The 22,984-nt window shown below is 50.8% G+C and overlaps 1 protein-coding gene across 1 annotated transcript in view; it reads right to left on the bottom strand.

The window, feature by feature from the left end:
* Positions 1-22,978, bottom strand: part of LOC102767028 (serine/threonine-protein kinase Sgk2) — a 48,932-nt gene extending 25,954 nt beyond the window's left edge. Inside the window, exons 1-17 of the mRNA XM_015563918.1 lie at positions 22,872-22,978; positions 22,606-22,735; positions 21,851-21,935; positions 21,295-21,383; positions 20,680-20,784; positions 19,637-19,772; positions 19,225-19,316; positions 17,603-17,754; positions 16,827-16,903; positions 15,959-16,044; positions 15,648-15,758; positions 15,045-15,159; positions 14,185-14,284; positions 13,824-14,021; positions 13,685-13,734; positions 10,695-10,852; positions 10,214-10,276 (exon numbers count right to left, since the gene is read on the bottom strand). Of these exons, the coding sequence (XP_015419404.1) occupies positions 10,214-10,276; positions 10,695-10,852; positions 13,685-13,734; positions 13,824-14,021; positions 14,185-14,284; positions 15,045-15,159; positions 15,648-15,758; positions 15,959-16,044; positions 16,827-16,903; positions 17,603-17,754; positions 19,225-19,316; positions 19,637-19,772; positions 20,680-20,742 (1,401 nt within the window). The 5' untranslated portion in view covers positions 20,743-20,784; positions 21,295-21,383; positions 21,851-21,935; positions 22,606-22,735; positions 22,872-22,978. The remainder of the gene's footprint in view (positions 1-10,213; positions 10,277-10,694; positions 10,853-13,684; positions 13,735-13,823; positions 14,022-14,184; positions 14,285-15,044; positions 15,160-15,647; positions 15,759-15,958; positions 16,045-16,826; positions 16,904-17,602; positions 17,755-19,224; positions 19,317-19,636; positions 19,773-20,679; positions 20,785-21,294; positions 21,384-21,850; positions 21,936-22,605; positions 22,736-22,871) is intronic.
* Between the last annotated feature and the right edge of the window lie 6 nt (positions 22,979-22,984).

Raw genomic sequence — 22,984 nt, 5'->3', positions numbered from 1 at the left:
TTTAGAGAGAGAAAGGTAGAGGGAGAGAAACTTCAATTGGCTGCCTCCTGCACACCCGCTATTGGGGATCAAGCCTGAAAGCCCGGGCATATGCTCTGACTGGGAAGTGAACCCATGACCTTTCAGTGTACGAGACCACACTCCAACCAACTGAACCACACTGGCCAGGGCTAGGAGTTCTTTATATATTCTGGATATTAAGCCCTTGTCAGATATACAATTTGCAACTATTCCCTCTCATTCTGTAGGTTGTCTTTTGACCTTCTTGATAATGTCCTTGATGCACAAAATTTTGATGAAGTTCAAATAATTTGTTTTTTCTTTCGTTGTTTGTGTTTTTGGTGTCACATCAAGAAAGCATTGTCAATTTCAAGGTCATAAAGACTTACGTCTGTGTTTTCTTCTGAGTGTTTTACGGTTTTAGCTTTTATATTTAGGTAGTCAATCCATTTTGAGTTCATTTGTTTATGGTGTAAGGAAGGCATTGAACTTCATTTTTTGCAACTTTTTTTTTTTTTTTTACATGTGGAGATCCAGTTGTTGCAGCACCATTTCTTGAAGAAACTATCTTTCCCCACTGAATGGACTACACTCTTATCTAAAATTAATTGTCCATAGATATATAGGTTTATTTCTGGACTCTCAATTCTATTCAATTGGTCTTTATGTCCGTCCATATGCCAGTATCAGACTATTTGATTACTTTATCCTTGTAATAAGTTTTGAAATCAGGAAGATTGAGTCCTCCAACTTTGTTCTTTTTCAAGGTTGTTTTGGTTTTGGGGAGTCCCTTTCAATTCCACATAAATTTGAGGATGAGCTTTTCTATTTCTGCAAAAAAAAAAAAAAAAAAGCCACTGGTATTTTGATAAGGTTTGCATTGACTCTGTAGATCACTTTGGATAGTATTGACATCTTAACAATATTAAGTCTTCCTACCCATGAACGTGGTTGCCTCTCCATTTATTTAGGCCTTCTTTCATTTCTTTCAGCAATGTTTTAAAGGTTTCAGTATATGTCTTTCATCTCCTTGTTTAAATTTATTCCAGTGTATTTTATTTTTATAGATGCTATTATAAGTGGAATTGCTTTCTTAATCTCTTTTTTGGATTGTTTGTTGCAGGTATATAGAAACTTAAGTGATTTTTTTTGTGTTTATCTTATACCCTGCAACTGTACTTAATTTATTTACTAGTTCTAGCAGCTTTCTTTTGGATTCTTTATTTATAAAATCATGTCATCTATGAATAGAGATAGTTGATACTTCTTCCTTTCAAATGTGGGCACCTTTTATTTATTTTTCTTATCTAATTGCTCCGGCTAGAACTTCCAGTCCAATACTGACCAGCAGAGATGAAGGTGGGCTTCCTTGTCTTGTTCCCGATCTTGGGTAGAAAGCTTTCAGTATTTTACCATTGAATAGAATGTCAAGTATGGGGTTTTTGTGTTTATTTTTTTATAAGCTGTTCTTAGTTTTCTGACTGTTTTTATTGTGAAATGATGTTGATTGTGTCAAATGACTTTTCTGCATCAATTGAGATGATCATGTGTTTCCCCCCTCTCATTCTAGTAACATGGTGCATAAAGTAGATTGATTTTGTTATATTGAACTATCCTTGTATTCCTGGGATATTCCTCTTTTTTAACTTAATCTCTCATTTTGATGGAGCACATCCTCCAATGGCTATCTGAGGAAAGGTGTAGAAGAAGTAAAAGTTTGTAACCTGGCTATATACAGGGTGTCCCAAAAAGTGTATACACACTTTAACACCTGATAGCTCAATTTTGAAAATGAAATGTATTTTAATAAACACTGTCTTTATAATTATTCAAAGTGTGTGTATACATTGTGGGGGAACATCCTATATTCTGGGCAATCTTCTCAACTTTATCTTTTACCTTGTGTTCAATTATTTTATCTCAATTATTTTATCTTTTACCTTGTGTTCAATTATTTTATCTCTGCAATCACATTTTAAATTTCCCAAAGTCCTTTCTTGTCTTTTAATGTTTCTTTTCCTTTTATAGCAGCCATGGCTGATTGAGAATTTAGCTTTTTAATATATATTTTATTGATTTTATATATATATTAATTGATTGAAAGGAGAGGGAGAGAAAGAAAGAAACATTAATGATGAGAGATAATCATTGATCGGCTGCTTCCTGCACGCCCTTCACTGGGGATGGAGCCCACAACCTGGCATGTGCCCTGACCAGGAATGGAACCTGTGACCCCCTGGTTCATAGGTAGATGTTCAACCACTGAACCATGCTGGCTAGGTGAGGATTTAGTTTTTGACAAGTGGAAAAATAAACTCTTCTACTGTGATAGTTAAGAAAGGAAGGATGGATGTAGGTGGAAGGAGACTGGCACATGAGGTGGCAGAAAGGTGGGGGTATTCCTTCTCATGACTTCTGTTTTCTCTGTGACACAGATGGGGAAGACATCTCTTGAGATAACAGGGAAGGCAATGGGGTAGGAGGTAAAAGAGAAGTCAAAGCTAACGACCTCAGAAACCCAACTGCTTCCTGGGCAGCCCTGAGGGTTCACACCAGAGCCAGGGACTATCAGTCAAGCATGGCAACCAATCTGCTCAGTCAGCTACGTTCCTGGTCAAGGTGTGGAGAAGTCAGCTCCATGGCTGACATTCTTCTAGCCAAGTGGTATGGAAGAGCAGCACGTCAAAGGAATTAAGGGTATTGACAAGAAAGGGGGTGATGTGATTGAACGTGGCATTTCTGCTACTTTCTTATCTGCTCACACAGTCTCTGGGAACCTTAACAAATTCTAACTGTTCAGCTTGATATTTCCCCACCTGAACGTTTCATGTTGTTTTTTTAAACTGAAGTCTTTACTGAATTTTCTGCCCTTACCATTCACAAGTTGTCAAGGATCAGGCCTTTTCACATTGTTCTCCGAGGGTCCCATTGTTTATATTTCTCCATGTAGACAGTATACCCATTTATCTTTATTCTTTGTTTCTTATCTTTAAAAGGGAATAAAAATCAGATTAGTTAGGACCCCTACCAGCAGAGACAATGCTTTATTCTCTGCAGTAATTACAGGGTATTATTGATATTCTCTTTCTGTTTTCTGGGTATTTCACCATGAAAATAGAACAAATTCTGAGTGCATATCGTTCAGTTGTTCAAGTTTATTTGTTTCAATAGATGGATGAAGCACACCACATTTTGTTTGTAACTTTTTCCTCCCTCATGAGTCAAGAGTCACTTTATCTTAAGCCAGAAGATTCTCTTAAAGAACACACACATGTGTGCACATATGCATACGAACACGCATGCGCACACACACACACAGCAAATACAAAAACCTAACTCCACCAAAGTGCATGTGAATGAAAGTGCAAACAAGTTTCATTTTCAAACTCTGGGATCATTCTTTCTGTTTCAGAAGCCAAACAGAAAGGTCCTCCCTGGCCTAGGCCAGAGCTGGGCGAGGCTGCCGGGCCAAAGTGTAAGTGGTACCTCTGCTGGAGAGCCGGGCAGAGGTCACATGGCACTGGGCACCGGTGCCAACTCCCTCCCCTCACTGCCCTCCCAGGTCAAGGTGCGATGATCTCATTTGGGGTCAGGATGGGGGTGAAAGGGAGGTAGTAGGGTGGACAGGAGGCAGATTTCTTTCTCCTTTTTTGTGATTTGGTTTCTTTCCGAAGAGTTGGACATTGGTGCAGAAAGTGCTGAGGCCTCAAAGTTCGGAGGCCTGGGGGCCCTTTTCCTCGAGGCCCTTGGTCCATCCTGCCTTTCTGGTAGGCAGGTGTTAAGAGCGTGGTTAGTAAATCCACATGGCAAAGCCATCCCAGCCCCACTCAACTGTGCGTACTTGCTGCCTTCTCCTCACACCACAAAGCCAGTGAGCATCTCTCAGTCTCTTAGGCGAAGGCCAAGGAACTGGTAAGTTTTGCCACCACTCAAGCAACCAAGATAGAGAGGCTCTTGGCCAATGGGGACACCAACGCGACCTCTGTAAACCCAACCCTCGGGCCTGCCTGCTTGCCCCCCTGGGAGGTCAGGGTCAGGGCTGCCTCTTAGGGCTGGAAGGGAAGGAGCATGTCAGTCCTGTGGGAGCTCAGCTGGGGGGCTGAATGGCTGTGGAGCAAAGCTGTCTGGTCCCTTGTGAGAGGGTCCCCTCCTGGGCAGGGACAGGAAATCACCTGAACTTTGGGTTTCTCTCTCCTATGGGAAAGATAAAGCTTCATATTGTAACAGGAATAGCCCTTGACATTTTCCCAACACTGAGCCTCACATCACCCTGTCCAACACTTCTGAGAGTCCCTACACACACACACACACACACACACACACACACACATATGCCTCCCTTGGCTGGCAGAGCAGTCTGGGGAAGCCCAGCTCAGCCCCTGCTCCCCATCTCCCGGTGGGGCCTGATCCCAGGTTTCAGGTTTGGCAGTGGCTCAGTGGAGGCCAGGCCCCCACTTGGACAGAAAGGCCAAAGTCCCAGAGTCCCAGCAGGCCCCCCACTGCAACACTGATGGGAGGGGTAAGAAAGCCTTAAGGGACTCAGAGAGCTCCAAGATAGAATTCACTTTCCTAACTCTCAACTTCAAATCCTTTGTAAAACCCAAGAGCAGGGCATGTGAGGGACAGGTTGAAGTGATGTTACAGGGTGTGTGTGTGTACTAGAGAGAGTGCTACATGCCCATGACAGGAGGCCTGGCATGCATGCTCCCCTGACTCCCACCATGAGCAACACCTTGGCTGAGACCCATGGCTGCCAGCTTTGGGAGCCACAATACCTGATGGAGCTGCCCCTCTGACCAAAGATTGTCTGACGTACTCTTGGGCTGGCCTTGGCCACCTAGCCATTCAGGCTGCCTCCTCCCATACCTGACACACTGAGAGTGTGTGGGGAACACCCATGGAACCTTAACCCCTGCTGCAGAGGTCAAATGCTCTGACTACCCGCTGTGCTGGAAACAGGTCTAGGCGTGGAACACTAATGCCAAGTGGTCCAGAGCTGGACATGTTCAAGAAGGCATTTTGGCTCAGAATCCCTCACTTCTGCGTAAAATGGAGAATGGTAGCCCAGACTCCCATTGGATCCTATGAAAACATGTGTCTGAGGCGCACCCACTTAAAGGGAGGAGCCAGTGAGGTCTGGCTGTGCCAGAGTGGGGGCACTGACCAGAAAACTGAGCAGCAGAATGAGGGTGGCAAAACCAAAAGACACGGGGGGAGGTGCCTTTTGAGTAAATATGTTTGTGGCAGGGTCACTTCTTGGTAGGAGGAAAGGAGACAAGGAAAGAAAACCACAGAGAGATGCCGAAAAGGGCCTCTCGCTCCACCAGACTGTCCTTAATTGCAAACAACAAGACCCTGTGGTGACAAAACAAGTTGGCTAGAGAAGTGGGCTGCCACAGGCAGGGTACCCCCAACCCACTCCATCAGTAATGCTCCCCCAGCACTGTCACACCCTCACTGGTATGCCTGGTGGCAAATGAGTTCCAGGACTTGGGGGCTAAGACTCCATCCTCCCCGGGGCTCCTCTGCTCCCATGTACCTTGTAGGAAGCAGCCCTGGAGAGAAGAGCAACCACCCCTGGTCAGATGCAGAGCATAGTGGGGGCACAGGTGGGATATGAGGAACTCAGGCCAGGAAGGAAGCATCAGGTGCAGAGGGAGGCCCGGCTGGGGCTGGAGGAGGGCCCAGCCCTGAGCCAGTCACTTTAAGGTGTCGTCGGCGTTTTTGAACATGAGAATGGCGTTATAGATCTTCAAGGCTGGACCCAGCTTGACACTCATGATCTTCACAATGTCCGCCTGTGTCAGCAAAAGGAAGGCCTCGCCATCAATCATCTGAGGGTTGGGGGAGGGAAGTGGAAATCGGAGAAGGTGGAGAGGGTCATGGGGAAGGAGTGAAGGAAGGTGGGCATATGCATGGCGGGGAGGAAGAGGAGAAGGAAAATGGGGGTAAAGGATATATGGGGGGAAGGGAAGGAGGAGGGAGAGGGAAAGAAGAAGGAAAAGGAGCAAGGACAAGGGAGGGAGAGAGGAAAAAAGGAAGATAGCAATGGGGACAGAGAAGGAAAGAAAGATATCCACTGGTGTTCCCACGTTCACACACACACGCACACACACACTCTTTCTGCTGACAGATCTGGACTTCAGTGTGTATTTGCATAATGTTTTCTGAGTCTTCACTGACAGTGGCTTCAAAAACCTGCTATTGCTGCCCTAGTCGGTTTGGTTTAGTGGTTCAAGCGCAGGCCTGCAGACCGAAGGGTCCTGGGTTCGATTCCGGTCAAGGGCATGTGCCTCAGTTGCAGGCTCCTCCCCAGCCCTGGCCCTGGCCTGGGATCATGCAGGAGGCAACCAATCCATGTGTTTCTCTCACATCGATATTTCTCTCTGTCTTTCCTTCTCTCTTCCTCTCTCTCTAAAAATCAATGGAAAAATATCCTCAGGTAGAGATTAAAACAAGAACAACAAACAAAGAAACAAACAAAAAACCTGCTATTGCTGTTCCCACATGAACCCACCGGTCAATCTCAGTGCTGCTAACAGACATGCGGGCCTTCTGATCAATGCATCACAGTATTACCTATGAGCTCTGAGAGAGAGAGCTTGAGATTTCATCTGAATCTAACCAAGCCTTTGTTTCTAACTCCCAGTTTACAGGAAATACACGGGATGTTGCAACAAGTTGAATGACACTATAAGGAAGCAATGAGACCAACCCAGCGCACCTTCTGCCAGACTTTTCCAGTGGCCCTGTGCCTCCCCTGGAGATTTCTCACACTGTGACTGCTGAGGTTGAGTCTAGGTTCTTCAAAGCAAAGATTGGAGTTTGTTGACTAGTAGCTTGGGACTGTGTCAGGGGACAATGGGATTACTCAAGAACATACAAGATGTTGTATGTGTGCTGCTGTATATGGAGTTTTCAGCCATAATCTCGGAAATGGTCATATTTGGCCTTGAAGGTAGAGGAATTCAACAGGAAAATGAATAAAATGAGCCAAATTCAATGATCCACTCTAAGCAATAGCCCGAGAGCTGTGGATAGGACCAGGGAATTTCCCCAGGTTGGCGTAACCTGGAAAGATCCTTAGAGAGCCACACGTGGGATGTTTAACAGAGGCCGAGCTAAAATCTAATCAGCTGATAAGGAGACTTCTATGCTATCACAACAGAGAGGCATGGCCCACGGGAACCCAAGAAAAAGGGACACTCAGGGAGCAGGAAGTTGCCCGTGTTTAACCAGCTGCATGGTCAGCAGAGTCTGTTGACCCCTCTCTGTCCTGCCCCCTCCTCTGAGCACCCATTACACCTAGCACACACCTCCCTCGGAGTCCGAACCACATGCCACCAGAAGCAGGAATTCACCATTCATCTTGACCGGTGTCCCTGAGTGTCCTGGCTGCATCCGTTCGGCCAGAGAGAACCCACTCCCTGGGGAGACTTATACCGTGGACCAGACCTTGGAGAAGGCAATCCTCGGCCCCCACAAAGCGTACTGGGTGCTGTCGGTCCACCAGCACACCTCCTTGCTCTGGCCGTTGCTTTTTTTGTATCACAGAACATGCTGAACCGAGACACGCAGCAGATGTTCCCGGGAGAGATAACCCTTCTTCCAACACGGGGACACTGTGAAGCCCAGCATGGGCTAGAGGATCAAATTCTCAGGTGGCTCAGCAGCTGGCTGAACAACTACTCAGAGAGTGTTCGTTTATGATCGGTTGTCACCTAATGGAAGATCCCTAATGGGCGCCACATGGTTCTGCCATTTTATCAGCACATGTGGTGAAGACTTGGCTTAAATTAACACAGAAGGCTTAGTTATCAAATGTACAAGTTGTAGTCCAGTTAGGGTGACTCATTAACTGAGCGTCAACCCATGCACCAGGAGGTGGCCGCTTCAATCCCCAGTCAGGAGCATACAGGAGGCAGTCGACTGATGATGTTTCTCTCTCATTGATGTTTCTATCTTGCTCCCCCTCTCTCTAAAACCAATAAACACATATTTTAAAAATGTACAAGTTGTATGAGGCTGGAAAGGCTTATTAATATCAGAGGTGACAGAGTTAAGATTTAAAACAGTGAGATCATGAAACCAACATGATAACATTTAACAGGGAGAAATGTAAAGTCTTTCATTAGATTAATTTTAAAAAGCCAGTGGTACAAGTAACACACTGGAAATTTTGGTTTGATTATAATGGATAATTGATATAAAAGCACTTGGGGACTCTCATGAATTCAAAACTGGTGTGATGTGGCTATAATAAAGCTGGTGCAATCTTAAGTTTTACTCACAAAAATACAGGGTTCAAATCGAGGGGGAGGGAAAATGTCTGTTGACGGTGGGATAGTCACAAAATGGAGCACTGCGTGGCAATAAGAATGAACAAACTAAGGGTCTACACAAGAACATGAATGAACCTCGAAAGCATCACACTGAGTGAAAAGAGATAAAGAAGAGTACGTGCTGTACGATTCCATTTATATGACGTTCAAGGGCAGGCAAAGCTAACCCGTGGTGCTGGATGTGAGAACTGTGGCTGCCATGAGGCTGGGGACTGATGAAAGGGGCCGAGAAAGAACTCTCTGGTGTGAACGCTTCATATCTTGACTGAAGTATTGGGTTCAGCGTGTACACATTCCACAAAGCTGTGGGGATGCACTATTACGATGGGTACCTTTCTCTCCATGTATATCTGACCTCCATGTACACACATCTAGATGTCAGCTCATCGACTGTAACAAAGGCCCGGCTCTGCTGAGTGATGTCGATGAAGCGGGAGGCTGTGCATGTGGGCAGGGGGCATATGGGTCACCTCTGTACTGTCCTCTCAATTTTGTTGTGAACCTGAAACTGTTCTAAAGTAAGAAAGTCTTTTTTAAAACAGAAACCAAAGCCATCTGGAGGAGCAGCCCAGGTGCTGTGCTGTTCAGAGCGCGTCTGAAACACAGGTGCAGCCCTGGACACACCCGTTACGATAAGATCACAATCCAGAAGGAAAGCACCCAGAATGGGGAGGAGCGAGGGAGCCTGCCAAACTAGGACCTGAGGAAGAAACTGGCTGGTCGGCTGGATAGGGAGATTCTCCCGGGAAAGGGGGAGACTTCTTTCTCATGGGCATCACCTGGAGGAGGCACCTAGGGGGGCAGAGACCACACTTCCTGGGTGAAGGGGATGTGTGAATTCTTTGGAAGGAACACCTAAACAGATTCAAAGGCCCCTTCCAGTTTCAAACTCTACAAATTAGAGAGACGTGATAAAGTTCTTCATTTAAGGATGACTGCACATTCAAAGTCAGAACAACCATTGATTGAAGCCCCACTGTATCAGTTATTTTTGTACAGTGATATATTTACATATTATTTTTAATATTATATATAATATTAATATATAGTATTCCATGTCCAGGCTGCCAGAGGAATGTTTGACTGCCAGCTTAGGCCCGCTCCTCCCCCGGGAGCAGGACTAAGCCAGCAGGTGGACATCCCCTGAGTGGTCCCGGACTGCAAGAGGGCACAGACCGGGCTGAGCCCCCCCACCCCCACCCCCGCCCGAGTGCACAAATTTTTGTGCACTGGGCCTCTAGTATAATAATATATATACTAAGGTATAACTATCCTAGACATTCTGATACAATGATCCATTCGTCATCGCCAATACTCACAGTGGCCTGGAAAGGTAGACATCATTATATCTATTTTATCTCCATTTTACACATAAGAAGATGCAGGCTCAGGGACAGTAAAAAGCTCAAATTGGCAGAACTGGGATTCAAACCCAACTGTCTGCAAAGCTAGCATTCTTTTATCTATAACTTGCTGCTTCTTACCTTTGGGGAGCTTTGGGGTCTTGCTTTTAAGTGTATGGTAGGGTCCTTGCAGTAAATGGCAATACCTGTGCCATCAGGTATTAAAATGCACTTGAATTAACCGGCTGAAGGTAAGTTTGGAGAACAAAAATAGGGGGGCAGAGGGCAGAGGGGTGGATGGAACCTCATCTCCAGGATGCTTCTTCCTTCCTGGGATGGTCTGGATACAGAGGGTTCCCAAGCTGGGCCAGGGTCCGAACCAGATGTTTCCCAGAGGTGTGGCTATGACTCCTCCTCAGGTGGACAACAGGACCTTCCCTCTCTGGGGGCAGCACTGGTGGGGAACCTGCTCCCTGCCTCTCAGTGGGTGATTTCTCTGTGCCCACTCTGCACTTGCACCTCACTTACCTCATCTTTGAAGAGTCGTGCTTGGTCCTCACAACCTGTCAGGGTCTGAACGAAGCCGAAGACCTTGGAAATCAAAGAAGACATGTTGCCTGTTGCCAAGGATACAGGGGCTTGGGAGACAGGGGGAAGGTGGCTTATATGGCCTTGGCAACTTCTGGGCTGTGACTGTGTTGCTTTTTCTTATCAACCTAAGAGGATCCCTGCATCTCTGTGCTACTGGGTATGTGAGGCTCAGCCTGCCCCTTCCGCTAGATTTCCAGTTGGGCTAGTAGCCGGCCCCTCTCCCCATCTACCAGGATGGGGCATGAAACAGTCTCTCCGTCAGTCCCTGCCGGGCAGCTAGGAGGGTCTGTGGACTTGAGGGATGGGCAGGAGACAGTGTGAGGGGCAGCTTCCAGCTCTGCCCGGGAGGCCTCCTGAACAAGGGTGTTCTGGTGAGAGGGCAGAGCAGGGGAGGGGAAGAAGGGGGTGAGCTCCTCACCTCATCGATGGTCCACTTGGCCACTGTCGAGGCCGAGATGCCCGCCACTCCCGGCAGGAGCTTGCAGTGCTGCTCCCAGCACACTGAGAGGGACCGGTCAGGGTGGGCCGACAGGGATGACATGAAGAAGGACTGGTGGATGACATCGGTCGTTAGTGCTGGAAAGCAGAGGCAGAGGCTGGCAGGCCGGTGCTGGGGACGAACCTGGCCCCAGGAGCCGGCCTGTACCCACGCCACTCAAGAGGACCACGGCCCCTTCTGATAGCCTTTCGGGGCCAAGAGGGTGGTCCAGATCTGCCTCATCTGGGCTCGCTCCCTCCGGTAAAGTGGCTTCCTTGCTTTATAGACTCTTGGGTCAGCTGTTTGGAACAACCTCCTCCCCAAGCCCCATCCCTCTGAGGCTGCACCCTGGGGCCCTGCAAGGAGGCTTTCCCAGAGCTGCTGCAGCATCCTGGTTCCCTTCTCGAGATACCTTGCATCCAAGGGGTGGACACCCAGCAAGAAGCCCGTTGTGTCTGTCCTCCTTTCCCTAAGTCCTTTTGGGCCCTCATTAACTTGCTCTTGAACCCTGGGCAAGTCACATAACAGGGGCCTGTTTCACAGCCTGTACACGAACAGGTTGGGCAAGGAAACCTCTGTGGTTTCCTCTTGTCTCTCAAGCACTGACCCTCAGGGGGCCGGGCGGGCCCTACCAGCAGGGAGAGCACAGCCGAGTCCTGTCCTTGGCAGGCAGCCTCCACCTCGGAGCGGTTTGCCAGCAAACCCTGGAGCCCACACTGAAGAGGTCTCCCCATGGATGTGTGAGAAGTCTCTGGAACAAAATCCAGAGTGACTGTGTCCCCTCTGTGAGAGAACCAGCTGGTAGGACAAGGGAGCCCTGCACAGAGGTCCGAGGCCTGCGCCCTGTCCTCTTCTCTGTCCTGTCCCTGGAGGGCTATAGCCTCAGGCTCTGGGAAGACTGAAAGTCCCTAGTCCTCAGGACACCTCTGGCATGAACACAGGCACTCGCCCTCTGGTGGTCAGAATGTGGCCCTGCAATGGAAGCCGACCAGGATTCCCACTGAAGGTGGAAGAGGTACGCTCTGCAGTCCCACCCCCAAAAGTCCTCACTCTGAGACCCTCCTCACTCAGGCCTGAGGCTGCAGGAATCGCCTTCTGTCTCCACCCAGAGAAACAGTAAGGAACACCAGGAGAGAATCAGGCAAGAGATCAGGACACGCAAGAATTCCAGTAGGTTATGTGACCATCTCGGTAAGTCTCCCACCACCTTTTGAGATTGGCACTATTATCATCAGCATTTTACAGGTGAGGCCACTGAGGTTCAGAGTGCCCCGGTTCACAGACTGTTCCTGAAGCACTCGAATAGGCTGGGTCCTGCCCAGACATGTGTAATGAACCAGGTGATTGTTCACGGTCTCCTCCTGACCTAAAACCATGTGCAACTCAAATGAGGCAAGATCCCCAGTGTCCCTGCTACTGGTCAGAGATGTGAGGTGAATTCATCACACAACGGGAGGGTGCAGTCCCCTGTGCCTCCCCTTGGCGCATGCTATGTGCTGAACTGCGTCTCCCCAAATTCATATGTTAAAACTCTAGCCCCCAGTACCTCAGAATGTGGCTGTAATTGGAGAAAGGGCCTTTAAAGAGGTGGTTAGGCAGGGTGGGCTCTAATCCAATCCAAGTAGTGCTCTTGTAAGAAGAAGAATTTTAGACACACAGAAATCGGGGGAGGGCATACAGGCATAGAGGAAAGACCACGTGAGGACACAGCGAAAAGGCAGACATCTTCAAGCCAAGGAGAGGCCTCCGAAGAAACCAAACCCCTCCACTCTTTGACCTTGGACTTTTAGCATCCAGAAGTGTGAGAAAGTAAATTTCTGTTGTTTAAGCCACCCACTCGGTGGTACTTGGTTATGACAGCCAAGTTAAAACAAAGGGGGGTGGGAAGGGAACTGACATTAGGTTAGGTGCTTTATGTCTATTACATCAGCAGCACATAGCAGAACTCAGACCCGAGTTTGAATCCCAGCTCTGCTCCTGACAAGGCAGATGACCTCAGGCAAATGACTTCTCTCTCTCTGAGCCTCTCATTCTCTTCTCTCAGAAGAGAATCCTATCACAGTAATAGTAACCACTATTATTGCAGGTAGCTGACATGTGAAAGGCAGTTATTCATGTTTTGTTTTAATCATTTATTTATTTTTAGAGAGAGATATGGATTTGTTGTTCCTACCATGCATTCATTGGTTGCTTCTTGTAGGTTCCCTGACTGAGGATCAAACCCAAAACCTTGGCGTATCAGGACGATGCTCTAACTAACTGAGATAACCTGCCAGGGCAGTTATATTCATGTTTTCAAATGAGGAAACTGAGGCTCAGAGATGTTCAGTGACTTGCTCAAGGTCACACAGCTAGATAGTGACAAGCCATGCTTCCCTCCCAGGGAGTCTAGAATGAAGAACAGAGCTAGGGCATCATCTGACCTCCCAGTGGAGAACCAGAGGCCCAGAGAGGTTCTGTGCCTTTCCCACAGATTCCCAGCAAGGCTATGGGTGAAATGAGCCTGGAACCTGTGGTCATTCGAGCCTGTACTCTTGCCACTGCTCTATGCTACCCAAACGAAAAGATACAACCACCTTTCCAGCTTCTCCATCTCTCTCTCTTTTTTATAAAGGATTATTTAGTATCTTTTATTTTTTTAATATGTTTTTATTGATTTCAGAGAGAGGGAGAGGGAGAAGGAGAGAGAGAGAAACATCAATGGTGAGAGAGAATCATTGATTGGCTGCCTCCTGCATGCCCCCTAGTCAGGATCAAGCCTGCAAGCCAGGCACGTGCCCTGACCTGGAATCAAACCATGATCTCCTGGTTCATGGGTCGATGCTCAACCACTGAGCCATGCCGCCCGGATCAGCTCTCCTTCTCTGTAAACATCCCACCAATTGTACACACTTTGTGGAGGACGTGGGGGTAAATGACCCTGGACTTACTCGCGAACTCTTCTTGTGTAATCTTCTGATACTTTGGAGGGCGCCCAGTCCTGGAGAGAGAGGGACAGGTCCATGGCAGGGAATCAGCGCCTGGCCTTGCCCAAGAGGACAAGAGGCCCTGCACCCCTGCCCTCCGCACCGGCCATGATGGCGAGGCTTCTTCCTTAGGGAGAAGCCCGAGAGGTTCCTCTTACGGGCCGAGGCCTCTGAGTCGGACAGCTCCACTTTCAGCCGGTTCTGGTTTCTCTCAGCCAGGGGGCACCCCGAGAGGCAATGGTGAGCTGTGAACTTGCCTGTGATGTGGCCGGACCCATCACAACCAGGCGTGGGGCACTTCCTGGGGAAGAAGAAGGCATAAGTTGGGCTGACCCGCTTGTGCCCATGAGCCCTTTCCAAGCCTGGCCCCATTCAGAGAGGGTCTTTAGTGAGCTCTGATTGGCCACACACAGACCCTCTCTGAGCAGTGTCTGAGGGTCTCTCAGCAGGAGCCCTGCCCTCACCGCTGGTGGAAGCTGTACTTGGAGGTCCTCGTGTGTGGCAGGCCCCGGTAGCTGAGGGGGGAACAGCCCTCAGGGGAGGCAGAGCCGAGCTCTCTGGGATCTGGAGGGACAGGAACAGGAGTCAGCATAAGGTCCTGGGTAGGGGGTGGGATGAGTGGAGAGCAGGGAAGTCAGCCCTGGGAATTAATTCCCCAGGTAGAAGGGCCCCAAGCTAGGCTGTGACACCACTTTCTGCTACTGGATATTTCCCTCTCTGTAGGGAATGAGGGGTTTGGCTCTCACATACTTTGGTGAAATCTGCAGGCCATGCCCTCTGTCTCCACGGGGGGAATAGCCAACGCAGAGCTGGTGTGGGCCCAGCTGTACCTTAAGAGCCATGTCAGGCAGATTGACATTATTCTGTTTCCCTGTTTCATCCCCTAGACTTTGGTAACTTTTTTTAGGCTCTGCCCATGCTTGGAGAGCAATCGAGAAGGATCAACTCCCCATGAGAGACAGATGTGGCAGCAGCAGGGAAACAGGGCTGGAGCGGGGATCCTGGGGGTGAGAACTGAGCAGTCCAATGATCTGACCTCTAACCCCTGCCTATAAGAGCCCAGATTTTATTTAAGAGCCAGCATGTCCTTAGCAAACGCCAAGCACGCTCTGTGTGCTCCTCCAAGCGAGTTTCCCTTCACATCTCAATACCCCAACCCAACAACTGGGGAAGCCAGAGGACGGGAGGGAGGGTGCGAGGTGTCAGAGCTCACTGAGACCTCCAGAGTCCTGTGTGTCAGACCTGGGCATGCTATCAAAGCGGGGGGCCGGGAGGGGGGCTGGACATCAGTAGGGAAGGATCAGAGTGCCCTAGGGGTACACACGGAGAGGAGGCTGCAGGGGATGCCCTGTCTTGGAGCACCAGCCGGCGGGGTGGATGTCCGGGTGGTCGGCATCAATCCAGAAGTCAAAGGCATGACTCCAGCCATCAAAGTGGAGCTGGGGGGGAAAGGCCCTTGGAAGTCAGGCATTCCTCACGGAGCCCCGCTCAGCCAGGAGGTCCTGCAGGCTCCAGGAGGCTCCCCCCATCCCCGGAGCCTGTCAGAAGCAAGATCCTGGGTTGGAAGAACCAAGGGGCCAACCCCACAATAATCCCTCTTGGCCATCATGTGCCCCAAGGGCTTCATCATTAAATTATGGGCATCTCCCATCAATCCTCACATAGATCTAGGATTATCAGGCCATTTTATAGATGAGAGTGCTAAGGCTCAGAGGGGGAAATGACCTGCTCAGACACACAAAAGCCAGTCACAGATGAGGCTAGAATGAGACCCAAGATCTTCAGCCTCAAATTTAGAGCTCTCTTCTCCACAACATGCAGGCTCCCTTATGTCTGGCTCATGCCATGCCCTTGACCTTGAATGAATCTACAGAATTCCTGCCCACTCGGCCTGTTCACTTCCCCAGCCCAAGGGTCCCAGAGCCACCTTTATCCGATGGTCCTCCACATCCTCCACACTGGCCACCCGGATCAGGGATGGGTTCCTGCGGTCCACGGCCTCCAGCTTCATGTTAACAAGAAAGCCGTGCGGGGGTCGCTGCAGGGGGACAGCAGCCTTCAGGCCGAGTCCCAGAACAGCAGTGCTGAGACCCCCAAGAAGGGAGTCCAAGTGCTGTGCCTGGAAAATTGGGGCCTGCAAAAGTGAGGGGGTGGGGGGGCATGCAGGGGCACATCCTAGCTGCCCAAGGGCTCCACGACTTCCTGAGCTCAGCTCTGGGGGCAAGAGAGCCAACTCACCACCTTGAAGGCCCAGGTGGGCACAGCAGAGGTCCCAGTTTCCTCCAGATATTTCTCCCAACAGAAGCTGTCAGGGTCTGGGTAGTCTGGAGAGAGGAGGACAGCAATGGGCTAGGCACCCAGGCGTACTGGGAAAGCTCCCTGCCCCCAAGGAGAGCCAGGAGCACGAAAAAGACAGAGGCCCATGGAGGGCAATTTACCCCCGCATCACCATGGCCAGCTCCTTGCGGGGGTTCGGGAGGCAGAGGGGTGCTAGCAAGCACATCACCACCTCCCTGTTTCCAGGGCTGTCTGGGAACCCTGGCTCCCATTCCTCTCCACTGCCCTGTGGCTCCGGCCCCAGCCCAGCCCTCTCTGAACCTCTGTTGTATGTGGGCCCATGCAATACTCTGAAAGGGAAGGGAACACTTCCTTCACTCTGGAATCCTGTACCCTTGTTGTTGGGGAGGGAGTGTCCCTTAACTTTCTTCCCTTAAACCAGCGGTTCTCAACCTGTGGGTCGCGACCCCTTTGGGGGTCGAATGACTCTTTCACAGGGGTTGCCTAAGACCATGGGAAAACACATATATAATTACATATTGTTTTTGTGATTAACCACTATGCTTTAATTATGTTCAATTTGTAACAATGAAATTGGGGGTCACCACAACATGAGGAACTGTATTAAAGGGTCACAGTATTAGGAAGGTTGAGAACCACTGCCTTTTAAACCTTCACACAGTTGGCGTTGGACAGGACTCTCCTAAAATTAAAGGGTTCTCTACTCCCAGGCATAGAGGCTGAGGCTCCTGGGGGTACTGGTGTAGGGCCTGGGGAGCGGGGTGTGGGGCCAGGCCCGGGCAAGGGTGTGCTCAGGCTGCACGGTCACCTTGTGGAGGTGTGAGGGGCTTTCCTTGCTTCTGGCACCAGCCAACCGGGTGGATGTAGGGGCTGCTGGGATCACACCTGAAACCCAAGAATATACTTCACTGTCCCCAGTGAAACTTGGAGGCCCTGAGCCTGCTGCCTACAACAGCATGGTGTCAGGGTGCACCCTACTTAGTGAGAGTTAGACAGATGGCTGGTGGGAAAGTCAGAAAACTGTAGCATTAACTGAAAGCTCTACCACCACCATCTTATCTAAGAGCAAACCATGAATCACAGGGGTCTGCTCACCTTAACCTTGGTATTTCTAGATGATACCTCTCACATTGCATTGTGGCTATGGCCAGAGTGGCTAAGTGATTATAGCATCATCCCATGCACCGAAGGGTCATGGGTTCAGTTCCCAGTGAGGGCACATACAGGAGGTAACTGATCAATGTTTCTCCCTCTCTCCCTCTCTCTAAAAAGTGAATAAAAATAGTATCTAAGAGGCATTCTAGCATTCTTAGAAGACAGCAGCTTTATGAAACATGCACTTAATATTTTCTAAAGTCTTAACAAAAAAAGACCATGTCCTTGAATGAGGATTAAAAATATATATATTGCATGTGTTTCTTACGATATACATAGATCAAACCCACAGGACAACCAATTATCCCCCTGAACAAATATGAATGCTAGGGCTGGGCAGGGGCTACATGGTGTCTAAGTTTTCAAAGTCTTGCCTCCCTCCCCTGCCATCCCCTCACCACCCCGGCCAAGTCTGGGCCCTCCCCCTACCAGTAGTCGTAAGTATCGTCCCAGTTGTCAAAGTGCACCAGGAAGCGGCTGTCCACCACGTCGGTCACGCTGGCCACACAGACGAGGGACGGGTTCATACGGTCCACGGCCTCCAGCTTCATGCCCACCTGGAAGCCCAGGGGTGGGGGACTCTGGGGGCAAGAAGAGGGGCTGCCACGGCCAGGCCAGGGAGCTAGTGCCAGCCTGGAGGCCACTGGCAAGGAAGGAGTGGGTTCCCTAAGAGTCATGCTAGGGTTAGGGGGTGGGATAAACAGGTAGAATCATAATCCCCAGCCCAGAGCCACTCAGGAACTTCCGGCCCCCAAGGAGCATTCAGAGGACACCTCATAATGGCAGAAGGTGAGTGACTGGCGGGAAGGTGCACATTCACCCAAGTGTACCAGGTGGAGGGCAGCCTGCCCTACCCAACGAGACAGCTGCCATCATCCCCATTTGATAAGTCAGACAACCTGTCCAGGACCACAATGCTAATCAACGGTGGGCCAGGATGGAAAAAGTTTGGCTTACAAATCTCATCCCCTCTCACAAGAGCGGGCAGAACCCCACCAGTCACTTGGGCACCTGGAGGATGGTCTCTGGGCTGGGCTGGAGGTGGCGGGTAAATGCCCGAATGGCATGGCAGGGTCCCGGGCCCAGGGGAACCCTGGACTTTTTTTTTTTTGCTTAAGAACTGTGGAATTATTTGGAATGTTTTACAAATGGTTGCCACATCAACAACAAAACATGATGTACAAAATATGTACATCACAACATGCTTTTAAAGACACTTTGCATTGTGCTCACATTCCCTTAAATGTTGGGGAATCCTGGACTTTTGATATGGTGATATTTTTAATGGGGGTCCCCTATATCTCAGACCATTTGCTTGGGATTAAGAGATACGTGAACTGCTGCGTAAAGCTGCCAGCTGCCTTGAACAGAGAAAAAGACAAGGGTGAGTTGTGGAGACTAAATAGGAGCCTTGATGTCAGGCAAAAGGCTGGGAAAGGCAGCTCCCAGGACAGAGGCTCGGACCTCACACCAAAACTACAGAGCAAACCAAAGCAAGAAACAAGCACGGTGCCTGGCCTGTGTGGCTCAGTGGTTGAGCATCAACCCATGAACCAGGAGGTCACGGTTCGATTCCCTGTCAGGGCGCATGCCTGGGTTGTGGGCTCGATCCTCCGTGGGGGAATGTGTAGGAGGCAGCCGATCAATGATTCTCTCTCATCACTAATGTTTCTATCTTTCTCTCCCTTTCCCTTCCTCTCTGAAATCAATAAAAATATTTTTGAAATGAGAGCGAGAGAGAGAGAGAGAGAGAAATAAATAAAAAAGAGACAAGCACAGTGACATCTCAGAGCCCAGGCAGAGGCAGTGAGCCGGGGCCTCCAAGGGGACGAAGAAGAGGCTTTCTGTGGAGGGAACAGGGGAGGACCTATGCCCAGCTTCTCCCTCTGGCCTTGGCCTGCCCGGCGGGCCCCTCCCGTTGGGTAGGAGAGACCTGAACAGAGCTGAGAGCACCGAAAGAGGAGCTCTCCTCGGGGCAGTCAGATACCCGTGGCTCGCTGCCGTGAGGCTGTGTCCGGGGCAGGTGTCCACTCTGGCTCAGGGGCACTCACATGGCTTTGGCTCACGAACAGGTGCTTGGGGGCAGCCTGAGCCCTTGTGCTGCGCAGGTACTGACTCCAGCTGAACTCCTCCTCCTTGTAACCTAGGCCCGCACGGGGCCGAACAGAGCGCCGTGCAGACAGAGGCTGGGCCGCGGCCAGGGCACCCCACCCTGAAGCAGCAGAATCGGGCTGGCCTGAGGACCCCCCCATCCTCAAGAACCTGCCCAGGGACCCACGGCCGAAGCCGGACACCTTCGGTGGACACTCAAAGGGCAAGGGCACAGCAGAACCCGGGGGCCACGCCACAGCAGGAGGTGGAGAGAGGCCGGCTGTGCAGTGGGGACGGGAAGGGAGCCCACGGAGAAGAAGGGATGGGCCTGAGGGCCCCTGCCTCACTGTGACCAGCCTAGCGAGGCCTTACCTTTGGGGGGCTGCAGCTTGTGCCCAGTCTTCTCAAACCAGCCAGCAGGGTGGATGTCAGGGGAGTTGGCATTGATCCAGAAGTCATGGCACTCAGAATACCCATCAAAATGCAGTCGGAGACGATAGCCACACACCTGGCCCCATGAGGGGGAAATCACAGGGACTCTAATGCCAGCAGACACCCACTCCTTTGCCTTTACCTCTCCTGCCCAGCCTGGTCATCTCAGGGCTCTAATGCTAGCAGGCTCCCCACCTCCCTTCACTCCCAGCTTTCCGCCTATCCTGAACCTTGTGCCATACTCTCCTGCAATGAGGAAAGTTCATGTACTTGTGAGCTCTGAGTTCTGGGTACAAGACAGGCACATCCGGTGGCATCCTCCTGCCCTTTAAGACCTAGACAGAACCCATGGGCACCTACCAGGGCTCAGGCGTGCTCAGGGCCCCCCCTGACCTTTCTTTCTGCTTCTTCTCTCACTGCTCCCCAGTTGCACACTCTGCTCTGGCCCCACTGAGCTAATGGCAGCTCCCTGAACACGGCCTGTTTCACACCCCAGAGCCCTTGCTCACTGATCCTTTTGCCTGGGACACCCTAGCCATTCGCAACTCGTCTCTCAAGGCTCAGCAGAGGAGCCCCTGCCTCGGTGAAGCGTCTCCTGCCCGCTCAGGGCCTCTCTGCTCTGCTCACGTCGGTCCCACGCCTGTGGGGTGTCACTGATATGTTTCCCACACAGCTGTGAGCTCCGAGACGACAGGCACCTTCTTGGACTCATGCCAACGCCCCTGCTCTCGGGATCTCCTCCAGTTCGCCCAGCACTGAAGTGCACACCCACGTAGCACCAGCCCCACCCTCACACTTCCTCTGGTTTCTGTTCATTTTTCGTCTTTTCGATGCAACCACCTCAATCCCCCACTAGACTGTGTGTTTTCTGAGGGCAGGAGCGTGTCTCCCTCATCTGAGCCCGAGCCCCGGATGCCCCTGGCAGGCTCCATCAGTCTATCCTGAGAGACACCCTCAGAACAGTGGTGCGAGCCTCGGCTCACCTCGGCCACGGTGAGGATGAAGTACATGGATGGGTGCTGAGGGTCGATGCCTTCCAACTTCATGCCCAGTCTGAAGCCGTTCTTGTTATGAGTGACCGCCTGGTACTGTCAACGCACAGATTGGAGAGGACCCAGCTCCATCCAGCCTTACCCTGGCCTAGTGGGCTTGGGGTGAAGGAGCTTCCTTTAGGCCCCACCCGCCGGTACTACCAAAGGGATAACTTATTTGGGGGTCTTTCGTGCAGGGATTCAGAGGGAGACAGAATAGCGCCCAGGTCCCTTGAAAAATGTGCGTTGAGTCAGGGCTGGAGTTAAGGGTTCTGTCTCATCCAAGTCATTTAAAGTTCCATATACAGAATTGAGTAGAAGGCACCAGAATTCAAAAGTCTGCAGGCCCAGCGATGGGGGAGCCTGGTTCCACCTCCCTATTTCTCCTCACCCTGGACATCCCTTATTGTGGGCCCTTTTCTACTCTGGTCCCCAACCAGGCTCTCCCCTTTCCATTCCATCCCTTTAAGAGATGTCAGACACAGAAAACACCAGAAGGCCTGAGTTGGGTGGTGAGTCCTCGACTGGGAACACAAGCATTTCCTAGGCGGAAGCTGCCCCACTCACGTCCTGGAAGAGGCTGATCGGGGCGGTGATGGCCTTCTGCTCCTCAAGGTAAGACTCCCAGGACCAGCCTTCCTTCTTCTCGCCTGACGCTGTGGGCAGGAGACACAGGCTGACATGGGAGAGTGGGGATGGCGATGGAGAAGGCCTGAGGGCCAGAGCTGGCTATGAACGGACTTTGTTCCATTTTTCTTAGAACCAAAGGGTCAGAATGGGGGCCCAAACTGCAAGGTCAGACCAAGGACGGTACAGACTTGCTCAGACCAAAGGGAAGCAATGCCATGTGATACTCAAGTCTTTGGATCCTGAGCCGGGCAGCGAGGCCTACTTACACGGGACAGAGGCTAAACAAACAGGTGAGATAACCCCAACCAAGAACCCACATGTACTGATACACAAATCATAAACATTGTCTTTTTCTCATACTCTCTCACACGCACTAACTGATGCTTACCTATATATGTACACACACCATCACAACTGCCACCTACTCTCCCGGCCTCATGCCTACAAATGTGTGCGCACGCAATACTTGAATACATATCCACAGGCCGCATACCAGGCTGGCTGCCGTTCCACTCCTCACTTTCTGGGATGCTAGCTGTGGGCTGTCCCTCTGGGTCCTTCCTTTCTTCTCGCTTCTCCTGTGGAAGGCAAGCCTGAGCCCAGCTTCCTGCCCTCATGCATTTGAGAGAAGCCCCGGTCGCTATTCCCAGCCCCTGTTTGGCTCTCTGGCCACATGGTGTTTTGCCCCAAACAGGTGGAATTTCTCCTAGGCCCCCCAGAAGGACTACAGCTCCAGCAGACAACTTCTTACCACTCGGACACAGAACCACATGAACACCTCCCTCACCACCACCACCACCAGCTACACAACCGGACTATAATTCCCCTCATTTCCAGGGAGGGGAACAGGACACGAACACCTGCCTGTGCTGGTTCTGACTGCCCACTGGGACTCTCATGCTGTCTCCTCCAGCTTCTCTGCAACTAGAGCCCCGTGCTCCCTGGCCTCTGGCCTAGTGACTGGGCTCCCGGGACAGAGCTCTCCATCTGTCCACTCAGCTCTCCTGGGAGAGTGTGTTAGCCCTGATACTAGATGGAGATGGGAGCCCCAGAAAAGCAGCAGCGTGACTTATTCATTCCCCTCCAGCCAGGCACAGGACCTGGCTAAGGATGAGACCCTAAAATATGATGAATGAGTCATTCAGTGTCTTCTCTGGCCCCGTCCCATGACCTGAATTGATGGAGAGTATAGTCGGGTTGAGGGATAGCCTCTGGCCTCCCCCTTCCCTCCCACGGTCCTCTTCCTACCGCGGCATCTGGCTCCGACTCCTCTGATGGGCTGTGGTACTCCCTGTACTTCCTCTTCTTCACGGGTTTGAGGAGCTCAGAAGTGCTGGTGTAGTATTTCTGACCCGAGGAGTTCTCCACTATGACTGACCTGAGGAAGGGGCAGCCTGAAGGAGAGAACCTCTGGCCCACCAGGCACCACCCAGCCCCTTTCCGAAGCCATCAGCAGAAATGGGACTTTGGGGCCCCAAAGCAGAACAAGTGGAGGGGTGAGCCCTGTGCCTTACCGCTCCTGAAACAGCGGGGGGCAGCCATCCCTGGAGGAGCCAGGATCTGGACGGGAGCCTGGCTGAGGCTCACACGCCTGGCACTGACAGGTGGCACCATTCTCGGGGGGGTC

The sequence above is a fragment of the Myotis davidii genome, unplaced genomic scaffold (genome assembly GCF_000327345.1).
Source record: "Myotis davidii unplaced genomic scaffold, ASM32734v1 scaffold199, whole genome shotgun sequence".
In the NCBI taxonomy this organism is placed as follows: Eukaryota; Metazoa; Chordata; class Mammalia; order Chiroptera; family Vespertilionidae; genus Myotis; species Myotis davidii.
The sequence above is the reverse complement of the archived record's forward strand: the minus strand, read 5'-3'. Positions and strand labels throughout refer to the sequence as shown.